Below are 12,816 nucleotides of genomic sequence, written 5' to 3'. Positions count from 1 at the left end.
AGTTCTCAAAAGATAATTCATTTGGATCAAGTTTACTTTAGAAATGAAAGCCATGTCACGTAGCATTTCTGGGACTAGGCTGTCACAACTCCACCCAAAATCGGTCTGCAGTGCCCAAGTCCAGAAGGGTAGACTCTGGGGTCTTTGCATAGGAGGGCCTTGTAGAGAGGCAGTGTATTTCCTGGAAGGATGGAAGGCCTTTGGGAAAAGAGCCCCCAGGGCACCCTGGCTAGTAGTGTCTGTACCCCGTGGAGCCTTGCGTCCCCAGCCACCATGCATAGACCAGGGTCATTGGCTGGGGGTGGTGGTGTGGGGCTGATGTGAAGGCAGAGCCAGCCGCATCCTCAGTGGGGCCAGGGCTGCTGTAGCCCAGGGAATGGGGAGGCCTTCCCCGTGGGGCCTTGGCACTCGGCACACCATGCCTTGCCCATGCAGGTCGATGGCTGGACAGACCTGCAGGAGCAGTTGGACAATCGCAACTTGGCTCTCAGCCGGACGTTCACCATCATCTTCATCTTGCTTGCCACCTTCATCTTCCTCAGTATGTTCGTGGGTGTGATGATCATTCACACTGAGGTGAGGCTGCGCTCATCAGGGTGGCCGGGTTGGCGCTCACGTGGCAGGCAGAGCCACAGGCCCCCATCTCCGGGGTGGGGGTGCGTGGGGAGGGGGTTCCGTGGGCCCTCCCTTGCCCAGCCCTGCTCTTCTCCCTGGCCAGGGCATCTCCCTGCCTCGTGCTGGTGGTCAGCAGGACAGGGGCCTGAGGAGTCCTTGCAGCTGTGGACGGCAGCTTGAGTTAGGGGCCGGCCCTGTATGGTGTCACCCCTGCTGAGGAGCCACACGAGTCTAGGGAAGAAGAGCCTGTATCTTCTCCCTCTCTCCCCCCTCTCTAGGCCTCCTTTAAGAAGTTCAAGCTGGACCTGATGGCTGAGAGGCACATGGCGCTCATGGGAGAGAAGCAGGTGATTCTGAGGCGGCAGCAGGAAGAGGTCAGCAGGCTGATGCAGATGCAGGTAGGCTGTCGCCAGGCTGAGGGGGGGGCAGGCCCATGGACAAAGGGGGCCTTGGGGCCCATGCAGGCAGCAGGTGCTGTCAGCCCTCTCTGGTCTTAGGGAGGGCAGGTTCTGATGCCCTGTGTTTTCCACAGCTGGGCTTTATTCTCTGTATTTTTGTATCTCTCTGGACCTCTTAGGGAGTTGAGGACTATAGATATCGTTTCTCCCTTCTTCCTGGGCACAACTCCACTGCCAGGCCCTCTGTCTGGAATGCTCTTGTTACAGAGGCCCCCTGGCCGCTGGGCAGCCATAGGGGGCCCATCCACTGCGTTGGGCAAGGCCATGGAGGTCCTGACAGGTGCTCCTCAACTCCGGTTTTTCTCAGGTGGAACAAGGATGAGCACAGCAGGCTGGAGATCTTCCGTCAAGAGGGATATGCCTGTGAAAGCCTGGGGGCAAGCCTTCTTTTTTCAGCCTAAGCTCTCTGACCTCCTCAGGCCGGGCACTGAGTGCTCTGCTGGGTCCTGAACCCCTGTTCCCTCTCCCCTCCCCCATGCAGCCAGTGCATCCCTCCTGAGCCCCTTCTCTGAGCTGGAGTCATCTGCTTGTCTTGACTGTGCCTGAGTTTGTGCAGGGTGGGGTGAGACCACGCCGAGCCATGCTTAGGCTCTCACTTGTTCCTTTCTGTGTCACCTGTCCTCATGTCAGTGATGGTGGCTCACGAGGCTGCTGCGGTCAGGGGGCTGAGACTTGGCCCTCCAAGTCCAGCTGAAGCTGTGATTCGGCACAGGGTCTCTCCTGGGGCTGGGGTCAGGCCTATGCCTGGGCCCCTTGTGAAGGATCCCTGTGCCTTCCTCTTCACTGCCCTCTTTATGCTATCCTCTCTAGAAAAATGCTGACTACAAAAGTTTCAGTGAGCTCGTGGAGAACTTCAAGAGGACCCTGCAGCACACTGACCCCATGGTCCTGGATGATTTCGGCACCAGCCTTCCCTTCATTGATGTCTACTTGTCCACTCTGGACAACCAGGACGCTACAATCTACAAGTCAGTACCCGCCCTGCTGCCCCTGATCCTGGGAGATGGGGCCTCTCCTAGTCCCTAAGCTTCCTCCGGGGGGCAGGGTGGGGCACGGCAGGTGCCTTGGGAAAGCAAGGGGACGCTGCTCTGCTGAACTGCAGCCCTTCCTGGGGCTGCTGGCCCCCATGTGTGCATAGGCCTGTGGCTCAGAGGCCCCTGCTTCCCTGGCCCTCCCCAGCCTGCTCTCACTGGCCCTGTAGTGCTGGGCCCTGGACTCTTCAGGGTCTTCCTCACCACCCCCTTTCCAGAAGTTAGCAAGGCAAGAGCTCAGGCTCCTGGCCTGGTGATGCCATGACATTCCTCTGTGACGCTGGGGAGGTCTCTGCCCCTTTCCCACCTGTCACACAAGAGCCAATGCTACAAAAGCAGTGTGTGAGGCTTTGAGTTGGCCCAGCACAGGGCTGTGCTCTGTGTGCATTAGCTGGAAGGAAACCTGGCCATCACTGAGCAGAAAGGCGGGGGCACAGCTGCTAAGGAGTCATGGTGAGCTCTTGAGTGAGGACGGGCACCAGTAGGCTGGCTTCATGACAGAAGCCCCCTGGAGGGCTTCATGGCCTGGAGGAACTCAAAGGACGGGGGTCAGAGAACCTCCACGTTTGGCTTAAGAGTGGGCCAGGCAGTGTCTGGTCACTGCCCCGTAGTCACCTCATTTACAGCTCAGGATCTGGCGTCTCCAAGCTGACATATGTACTGAAATACCTTACTCGGGGGTCATGGGTTGAGCAGTGGACCTGGATTCCAGTTGGCCTGATCTGGCCTCTACAGCCCTTGCTCTTCCCTGCACCCACAACGACCAGGCAGGGGAATCCTGGGGGTGGGCATGCGGTGGGGTGGGGGGGATCAAGGGTCATGGAGCCCACCCCAAGCCCAGGCCCTCCCCCTGGTCCTACCTCCAGGCTTCAGGAGCTGTACTACGAGATTGCACACGTGTTGAGCCTGATGCTCGAAGACTTGCTGCAGAAGAAACGGTCCCAGACCTCCGAAAACTCTGAAGAGACATAGGAGATGTGGACACCCAGACACCAAGGGGTCTTGCAGGCTGTGACAGGCCCTCGTTCAACACAGGCTTTTTGAACTGCCCTCTCTGAGTTGCTTAAGCTTATGGTACTGCCCTGCCACAGGGGATTGGGCCCCGGTAGGCACCCATGAAGTCCAATTGCCCGGTCTGCTCCCCCCTCGGCCTAGGGGGTGGGGAGAGGATGCTCAGGACTTGCCCTTGGCCAGACAGCTCATCCAGGGGCCACACTGGCTCTCTCCTCCCTTGACCTCAGCAGCAAGGACTCATTGGGCTCCTGGGAAAGCCATCAGAGGACCCCAGACCAAGAAGGACCTCCAGTAGCCCCCTACATGTATAATGGCTCCTTTGAGCTGGTGCAGCCCCACTGATCTTGGAACTTCTCAAAGTAGGTGCATAGAGAGAAATGCTACTCTTCCTGCTGTGGGGCACCCACAAAGAGCCACCCTCTTTGGTGGTGGCTCTTTGTGGGTGCCCCACAGCAGGAAGAGTAGCATTTCTCTCTATGCACCTACTCCCGTGATGACCCTTGTTTGGAAGTTGGCTCTGCTTTTCTCTAGGCTCACGGTGGTTGTGATCCCTCAGTGGGTGCAGGGGGCACCTCCCAGAGGGGTCAGAGGAGCAGCAGTATTGGGCTGTTGCCCCTTGTATGGTCAGTTAGGACTTTTCACTTGAAAGGTGGCCTCTTCTTTGTCCCTCCTGGCCACATGACTAGCAGAGTTGCCACCCTCCTGACGCTCCCTTGATCCAGCCGTGATGGAATTTTCTAAAGGCACAGGTGAGGCAGGGTTGGCTGACACCCCTTGTCCCTGACTGGCCAGGCCAGAGGCCCTGTGGTGCCCCTCTGCTCCCATTGCTGGGGGCTGTTCTCGAGGCCCGTTACTTTAGCAGGCCCTGTCTGACAGAGGGAGAAGGGAGTCCTGGGCAGAGCTGGGGTGGGACACCAGCACATACAGTTGAGGGAAAAAAGCCCCAGACCCACTGGGGAGTTGGGTCAGTGGAAAACACATGGGGTAAAACTGAGAGTGGTTGGACGAAGGGCCCCCTGCATGGACCCGTGGTCTGTGGGCATGGGTGACAGCTCCTCCAACGCCACGGAACAAGTGCACTTGGAAACCTTTCCTCGTGGTTTTGTTCATGCATCCGACTACTATTTACTGAGCTGTGCCAGGTGCTGTGGTGCTGTCATGAGAAAACCCACAGTCCAGTCCTGGTCCTCTTGGGGACTCGGTAATCAGAAATCCAGCCAGACTGGATGAGAGACATTTCCTTGAGGAAGTGATGGTTGTTTGCCTGCAGAGAGCATGCGTCTTCTAAGAGAGTCAAACCATTGCCATTTGTAAATGTTCACACTCCCATCATGTAAAAATGTGGAAGAGGCTTGCCTTGAAGTGTGAGACCTGTCACCATGCTATTGGGGAGCCCTCTGAGGGCGGGAGAGGTAGCCTCGTTCTTTCTGGAGGTGCAGAAAACTTTATGCCAGTGCCCTTAGTGGAGAGGGAGGGTACTGAAGTATGCAGGACATGTGAACCCTCCACGGAGTGGGGAGAGGCCCAGGGCTTTATGTCTGTGGTGCCTGACCCTCAAGGCTGGGGGCTTCCATGGGCAGTCTGGGGTTGTGGCCCTGCCTGTAGGACAGGCAGGCCTCAGGCCACAGCTCTGGTTCAGACCTGGGGCAAAGCAAACACAGCCCGCTGCTCACACTGCTGTGGACACTCTTGGCATTGCTGTGTGCCTGTGTTGCTCAGGAGAATATGAAAACACATTCCCCTGCTCTCACCAGGAATCCCGAGAAATGCCTTAAGCCCCTGGAAGTGAACAAAAGACTAAAAAAAATTAGCCTCAGAGAGGTAAGTTGGAAAGTGCTCCAGTTTTGGAGCGGGGAGGTCTGGATTCTGTAATTGGGTGACCTTGGGCAAGGTGCCAGATCTTCTGAAAATGCAGCTCTTTCCTCTGAGAAATGGGTTGATAAAACTGACCCACTCTGAGGACAGAATGAAATACGTGTGAGAGCGTGAAGAAGGCTGCAGGCAGCTGTGGCTGGTGCTTCCTTCGGCTCAGCTCTGCTTCTGCTGGGTGGCCAGCCGCAGCGGGCCATGCCGGTCAGGGGCCGAGAAGGCCTGGGCCAACGTCAGGGTCAGGGAGGACAGTATGGCACCCGAGAGCAGGAAGCAGAAGTCAGGAGCCAGGAGCCAGGATTGGGGGTGGGCGGTAAAGGGGTCTCCATGGGAAGCTGGCATGGAATGAGCTGGAAGGCGTGGGTTCCCACAGGGAAGCCCTAGGCACAGGGCTCTGGGCCACAGCGGGGAAGGCAAGCTGCCTTGAAGGGCACAAGCAGAAGGCTGTCACCAAGCAGGAAGCCCGGAGAGGGTGACGTGCAGAGGGCCAGCCCAGCACTACTGGCAGAACAAGCCAGCGGGTATTTTGGCGCAAAGTCCCAAAGCAGTGTTTCTGTTTGGCTCTATTCGTCTGCAGAGCAAACACTGGCAGATTGGAATTCCCACTTGGGCTCTCACCAACTCAAACAGGCCTGGCCACAACTTTCAATTGATTTGCTTGGGGCAGAAGTGCTCTGCCTGCCCAGGCCTGGCTGTGGAAAGCAGGACCCTTCTCACTACCTTCCAGGCCTTGGGTCCAGCAGAGCTGTCCCCACATGGCTTTTTCATCTCCATCTTGGCAGCCTAGTGGTTTGGTAGCTGCACTGGGATGCAGGGGACGTGGGCTTGAGTCTTTTTGGGTCACACTCAGGCCTTCCCCTAGCTCCTGTGGGAAGGATCTGGAATCTAAGGCTGGAGGTATTTGGAAGGTGGCCGGATTTTTTTGTTTTTGTTTAACTGCTTGTTGATTCCACCAGCAGGAAGCACTCCCTATATGATGGAGATCCAGGCAGGGAGTGAGAATATAAACTCTCCTATTTATTCCAACAGCCCCTAGAAATCCTACACAGAGATGCTGGGAATTGCACACCTTGTGTTTTCATCAAATGTGGGTGAGACAGGCCATGTTCTAATTCAAAGAGCCCTTTACCCAGTCAGACTTTGCTCTCGGTGGTCTCTTTCCCCGTTTTGGTCTCTGTCCCTGGCCCAGCTTGCCGGGGCCTGCTCTCTTGGTTCACAGGCTCTCAAGAGAGAGGATGGCTCTGAATTCTTAAGTAGCCTGCCCAGAAGGGAGAGGCAATGGCTGCCAATACGAGTCCAAGTGCTTGGGAAATGTGGAGAAGGGGGTAAATGTGACAGAGACAGGTTTATCACCACGCGAGTGCTCCGCTCCTATCCACATCCCACCACCCGGAGCTCTCTCTGTGCTGGTCCATCCCACGCTTCACTGTCCCCAAGTTCTGTCTTTGATTTAATGTAGACTCTGGGTGACATAGTGCTGGGGAATGGGGGAGAGACAAGATGGATCAGGAAAGGGAGGGGAGGGGAGCATTCGTCCTCTCTTGGTCTCCTCCATGATGGAGAGCCAGGGTAATGGGCAAAACAGAGAACAAATGAGGAGACCATCCAGGTTTGATGGGTCTACACAATCAGGAGCTGGGACAGGGAGAGAAAAAGGAAGTAAAAGCCGAGGGCCAAGAATCAGAGGCTTTTACACAGAGGTTCTGACCTAGCTGGAGCATGAGGCTTGTGAAGTGGAGAAATGGGGACGACAGGTGTCCTTGGGGAGTGAGAATGGAATCCTCCCTGATGTTCTTTGAGAGAGGCAAGTCATGGTTGGAATCATTTAAAGATGATTTTTGGTTGCTGACTGTGCCTTTTAAAAATGGCAGCCCCTGAATAGATTTGACCACATAGAATCTGGATTATATTTAGGGGGCCCAAAGATCATGTGGTATAATAGAGACCTCTCAGGCTAAAACTGGGAAACGTGACTAGGGGTCTACAAACCCCCACCTGAAGCCCGACCTGGGTTCAAAGGCCACTAGGTGAAGCACCCCCGGGGTTGGTGGCACCACGTATGGCTAGCCCTTTGCAAAACAAAACCAAAGTTTCCAAAGGAAGGTGTGGAAGAAGCCCAAGGGGGATGAGAATCTGTTCCAGAACTCTTGGGACACTGGGGACTGACTCCAAGCTCTGTAAGCTGGTGGTGATGGGACAATGACGTTCTCATAGCAGGGCCCCCCCACTGGCCCACAGGTCAGCACATGTGGCCCTTGACTCCCTCCTTCCCCAATAGGACCTTGACGCCTGGAATGGCGGTGTGAGATGAGAAGACCTCTTCACCGAGGACGTGTCCAAGCAGAGTTCAGGCCCAGGCTCTGAGGGTACAGCCCATTCGCATTGTTGACAGTGGAAACATTACCATCTATTTTGTTGGCATTTCTGCCTCCAAGATACTTTCACATACACCATCCGAATCATATCACAACACTTAGGTGTTTTTCATGATTCCCATTAAACAGGTGGTAAAACTGAGGTTTGGAAAGGTGACGGAGCGCCCCCCTCCCCTTAGTCTGTACAAGTAAGGAGGAAGAGCCAGGACTCGCAGTTATGCAATGTGCATTTGCAACACTCTCGCGCAAAGCCGTGCGCCAATCTTGTAACCAGTCGTTAGCTCCATTTTACAGGTGGGTCAGCAGGCCCCCACAGGGACCATCACTTGGCAGGGATTGTCCTTAAATGGCAGAGTCAGGATTTCAATGCAGGCTACACAGGTACCCTCTGCTCCACAGCCTCCCAGCAGCCTTAGTCTTCTTTCCAGAGCGATTTTTTTGAACGTTAAAACTCAAGCCATGTTTCCCTTCCAAGTGGGGCCGTAGTCTGAAGTCTGCTGGCCCAGCAGCCCCTGGCTTGGCCTTGGGAGCCTCAGAGATGGAGGAATGGTGCACGCAGATGGGTTGTGACTCCGGCGCCTAATGGGGAAATTACAGCCTGGGCCGCCTAGGGTTTGGCTTACAAGTCACCCTTCAGTGGGTTTTAGTGAAGCTGGCCCACACCAAGGCTTGGCCAGCAAAAGGGACATGCTGGGCGGGCAAGAGCTCTGCAGACGGGAGGAGCCCACCTTGGCAGTGCCTTATAGAGTAGCCCAGCTGTTCCTGCACCCAGAAAGTTGGTCTCTTGGGTGGTGACCTTGAAGTCAGTCCTTTCTGGCTCTCTGCTCCCTCACTGCCGCACCTGCAGATAACTCATTAACAAGGATAGAAGCTGTGGACACCCAAAGGGGGCACTTGGTGAATCTCTTGTCTTGAGTAGCTGGCTTTTCCCCTAACCCTGGAATGAGCGTGCCCAAAAGGAGTGGAAGTTGGCAGATGGGAAAAGCCAGTTGCAGAACTGAATGTACACGACACAATCTGTTTTTGTGTTTGTTTTTGTTTTGAGGAGGAGAAATAATTAAAACCACATATGCAAAGTGGCCATGAGCTATCTGTTCTCTTTCAGGTGGCAGAGGATAGACAAAAGCTAGTACTGGCCAGTATCTGGAGAATGGGTCCCCTTGGCCATGTCTGGCAGTGGCCACAGGCGTGGCCTTCGTGTCAGCAGGAAAGGGGTTTTATGTGCATGTTCCTGGGGCCTGGCACATCTGCTCTTGGAGTTACCCTGATGTGCCCAATGACTAGTGCATAGGGACGCATGGAGAAGGATGTCTGCAGTCGCCTGCTAGAGGAGAAACACAACAAAAGAAATTAGGACGTTACCCCAATGCCCACTGGTGAGGATGCTGGTTAAATGATTATGAATATAGACATGTGGTCCTTAAAAATAGTACTTTTTGGATAAGAATAGATGTTCTTGATACTATCCTAAGTCCAAAAAGTGGCTTCTCAAGCAATGCATGGCAGGATATCCTTTCTGTAATATTAGGTGCACACATATAATATATGTGTAAACGCACCTGTGTACAGATGGAGGGATGTCTGGGAAGTTATCATCAGTGATGTCTCGGTGGTCTTGACTTTGGTCCACATGCTTTTCTGAACTTCAGAAATGTTAAGAATGGCTATGTATCCTATAATCAGGGAAAATCACACAGTGTTCACCTGGAACGAAATGCTAAGCACAGAACGAAATGTTAAGCACGGGATGTGTGCACCCACACCTGTGGCATGTGAGACTCAAGGAGCTTTGAAGGGGTGGGCAGCAAGCTCAAGAGAAGCCAGGCGTTCACCATGAGTAGTGTGTGCCTGTGCTCAGTACCAGCCTTGCTGACTCAAAGGAGTGCCAGCTCGGGGAATAGAGGAGGGGTCCCGGGCCAACCATGTATGTGTATGTGTGTTTGTTGGGGGTGGGGTAGTTCATGGAAATCTGTCCTTTAGTAGATTGGGTTTATCCATGGGGACAGAGAGGTATGTGCACGGAAGGGCTGGAGTAAGGGTGGGGATAAGCATCCATCCCAGCAAGTCCTAGAAAGTTCCCAGAGAAGCCACAGGCGGGAACAGTTTGGGGAAACCCTTGCTGGGCCCTGCCACAGCCTGGCAAGTGGCCAAGCGGCTGGCTGCTTCGTGGCTGCAGTGTCTTGGAGGGTTTGCCCAGGACTTTCCGTGAAATCACTGGGACGTTAAGCCCTTGGTTCAATTAAATGGGTTAATATGCTTTGTCTGATTCTGATGACTAATAATAATATAATGTGATAAAAGCAATAATGGTGCTATTAGCTGCGGTCATTTTCACGTGCCTGCACTGTCCCAGGCACAGAGGGGAAGGTGCAGCCTGCCGTCCTGCACACTCCGGCCTCATTTTCCTCTCATAAAACCCCATTCTTCAAAGCCTTCCCAGCCCCACTCCCTATATCCATTTTCAGGACAAATTACCAACACTTAAAAAAATTGGCCCATTTTGTGTGAAAGCCAAGTCCAAATTACTGTTACTTTCCCCTTTATGTTTTGAAATTTAAAAATGAGTAGGGGTGGGGCGCTGAGCTGGAGGAGCACGGGAGATGAGAGGAGGGAGAGGGGAAGGAGGGAAAAAATGTATGAACGAAGGAGAAAAAATAAGCCTTCTTGTTTCAGTAAAAATGTATTTCTGGAATGATGTTTCAGTTTACTCAGGCAGAAAAATTAGAAATGGTGTGCTTATTAAGCAGGCTAAGTAAGCATGACTATTTTTAGTAGTGTAGTAAAACCTTGGTAATTTGGACCTCTTTAATAAAGATTCCATGATCACGCTGGCTGGCAGGCACACCCTACATGCATGTGTGTGCGCGCACGTGTGTGTGTGTGTGTGTGTAGGCAAGGTAGGAGTGTAGATAGGCTGCTGAGTTGGAGGACCTGCATGTGGCAGAGGGGGTGCAGCGAGGGGACACAGGGGAGAGGGATAGATTCCCTGCCTATGACAGCCGTTTTTTAAACTCTGAGCCCTTTTTGCTTAGCAAAAAAAGAACATCACAAATGATTCTCCTCTCTGAACATTCCTCTCAGCACCTATTAATTTGACCTCCATTTAAAGAAGAATGTGTTTGGAAACAAAAAGTTCACTTCTGTAAAAATCTGACAGTAAAGGTTTACTTGACACTTGTCACACTGGCTTGCCCCTAAATGAGGCTGAATCCTGGTGGTTGACACGTCATTGCAGGCAGGTGATGACTGACACCTTCGGGGTGAGGATAAGGTCCCGAAGGCATGCCACTCCCCGCCCTGAGGATCACAGATCTTGGTATTTTTAAAGTAATATCTTTTGTTTCCTGTCACTTTTACAAAAGTAACACATGCCCAGTGAAAATAGCTTGGAAAGGACAAATGAAAAAAAAAACCCTCATTTCCCACCACCCCCAGGGTAGCTGGTATTAACACTTTGTGCATATCCAGAAACTTCCCTGTGCACATATAAGAGCAAGAATGGGATAGTGCTTAAATACTGTTTTATAGCCTGTCTTGTTTGGTTTTCTGGCAGAGAAGCTCAGTTAAAAAAAAAAAAAAAGAGGCAGCAGCAGACCTGTTATTTAATATTATGCTAAATTGATAGAGAAAAATTATCCGTACCAGTTGTTCTCTCTTGGCTGCAGAATAGACACTTGGTAAGGGAAGTGTCCTGACTGGGTTCCCACTGCTGCGCTTCATGAAGGGATGGAGAATGGGTTGAGGGCCACGAGGGAGGGTCAGCTGTCCGGGGGGTTTGCGTGGGCTGCCAGTCAAAGACAGCTGCAGGGAATTGTTTTCCGATCAATAGCAGACCAACAGTGGCGGTGGCCTTGGCCCTTGAACGTCCTGGGCTCTAGCCTCTCTGGAGAAGGTTGGGGCATAAACACAGATACATCTTTTAAAATAAGAGTTGTGATCAAATACACATGTTGTGAAATTTACCACTTTAACCTTTTAAAAGTAGATAGTTCAGCGGCATCAGCCTTATTCAAATTGTTGTGCAACTGTCACCACTGTCCAACTTCAGAACATTTCTGTTCTGAAACTTGGTACCCATTCAGCAATGACTGTCCTTTCCCCCCTCCCCCTGTCCCTGGCAACTACCGTCCTATTTTCTGTCTGCATAAATTTGCCTACTTTAAGTACCTCAGATGAGTGGAATTCCAATAGTCATCCTTTTGGGTCTGGCATATTTCACTTTAGTATAATGTCTTCAGGGTTCGTCCATGGCAGGTATCAGAATATCCTTCTCCCTTGGGGCACCTGGGTGGCTCAGTGGGTTAGAGCCTCTGCCTTTGGCTCAGGTTGTGATCCCAGAGTCCTGGGATCGACCCCGTGTGGGACTCTGCTCAGCAGGGAGCCTGCTTCCTCTTCTCTCTGCCTGCCTCTCTGCCTACTTGTGATCTCTGTCTGTCAAGTGAATAAATAAAATCTTAAAAAAAAAAAAAGAATATCCTTCTCTTTTAAGGCTGAATAGTATTCCATTGTATGCATGGACTCCATTTTTTCCATTCATCTGTTGATGGACAGTTGGGTGGCTCCCACATTTTGGGATTGTGAATAATGCCGCTATGAGCACGGGTGTACACGTTATCTTTTGGGGTCCCTGCTTTTGTTTCTTTTGGGGAAATACCCAGAAGTGGGAATTGCTAAATCATATGGTAATAATCTGTCAAATTTTTTGAGGAACTGCCATACTGTTTTCCAGAGCAGCTGTACCGTTTACATTCCAACCACCAATGCACACGGGTTCCAATTTCTCTACGTCCTTGCTGACACCTGGTATCTTGTTTTATTCCTAATGGATGTATAGTGGTATCTCACTGTGGTTTTGATTTGCATTTACCTAATGAGTAGTGATGCTGAGCATCTTTTCATGTGCTTATTGGCCATGCATCTGTCTTCTTCAGGGAGATGTCCATTCAGATCCTTTGCCCATTTTTGAATTGGGTGGGTTTTTTTTTTGTTTTTTGTTTTTTGTTATTTTTTTTGGTTGATCCAGTTTAAAGCCAAAAAAGATTTATTTATTTGAGAGAGAGTGGGTGTCAGGTCCAGAGGGAGAGAGAGAGAGAGAGAATCCCAGGCAGATGCCTGGCTGAACGAGGAGCTTATTGTGGGGCTCAATGTGGGGTTCCATCTCGGGATGCCAAGATCATGACCAAGAGTTGGATGCTTAACTGACCGCACCACCAGGTGCCCCTGTCGTCTCACCTTGAAAAGCCGTGCCCAGAGCAGCCTGTGCTGAGCGCGAGGAGTATGTGCGGGTGAAGGAAAGAGACAAGAGAGAGGAGAGAGGAGCAGGGAGAGGGAGAAGGGGCCAGGATCTGTTTTGTGGACGGCAGCCCCTCAGTTCTTTCTTTTTTTTTTTTTCAAGATTTTATTTATTTATTCGACACAGATCACAAGTAGGCAGAGGGAGAGAAGGAAGCAAGC

The 12,816-nt window shown here is 52.2% G+C and overlaps 1 protein-coding gene across 2 annotated transcripts in view; it reads left to right on the top strand.

Moving 5' to 3' along the window:
• Positions 1-3,450, top strand: part of CATSPER3 (cation channel sperm associated 3) — a 35,411-nt gene extending 31,961 nt beyond the window's left edge. For both annotated transcript variants that reach the window (XM_044227184.1, XM_044227194.1), the window contains exons 5-8: positions 436-576; positions 894-1,013; positions 1,884-2,041; positions 2,971-3,450. In XM_044227184.1, the coding sequence (XP_044083119.1) occupies positions 436-576; positions 894-1,013; positions 1,884-2,041; positions 2,971-3,076 (525 nt within the window). In that variant the 3' untranslated portion in view covers positions 3,077-3,450. The remainder of the gene's footprint in view (positions 1-435; positions 577-893; positions 1,014-1,883; positions 2,042-2,970) is intronic.
• Positions 3,451-12,816: the final 9,366 nt, after the last annotated feature.

The sequence above is a fragment of the Neovison vison genome, chromosome 1, assembly GCF_020171115.1.
Source record: "Neovison vison isolate M4711 chromosome 1, ASM_NN_V1, whole genome shotgun sequence".
NCBI lineage: Eukaryota > Metazoa > Chordata > Mammalia > Carnivora > Mustelidae > Neogale > Neogale vison.
Note: the sequence above shows the minus strand (reverse complement) of the source record. Positions and strands in the feature narration are given on the sequence as shown.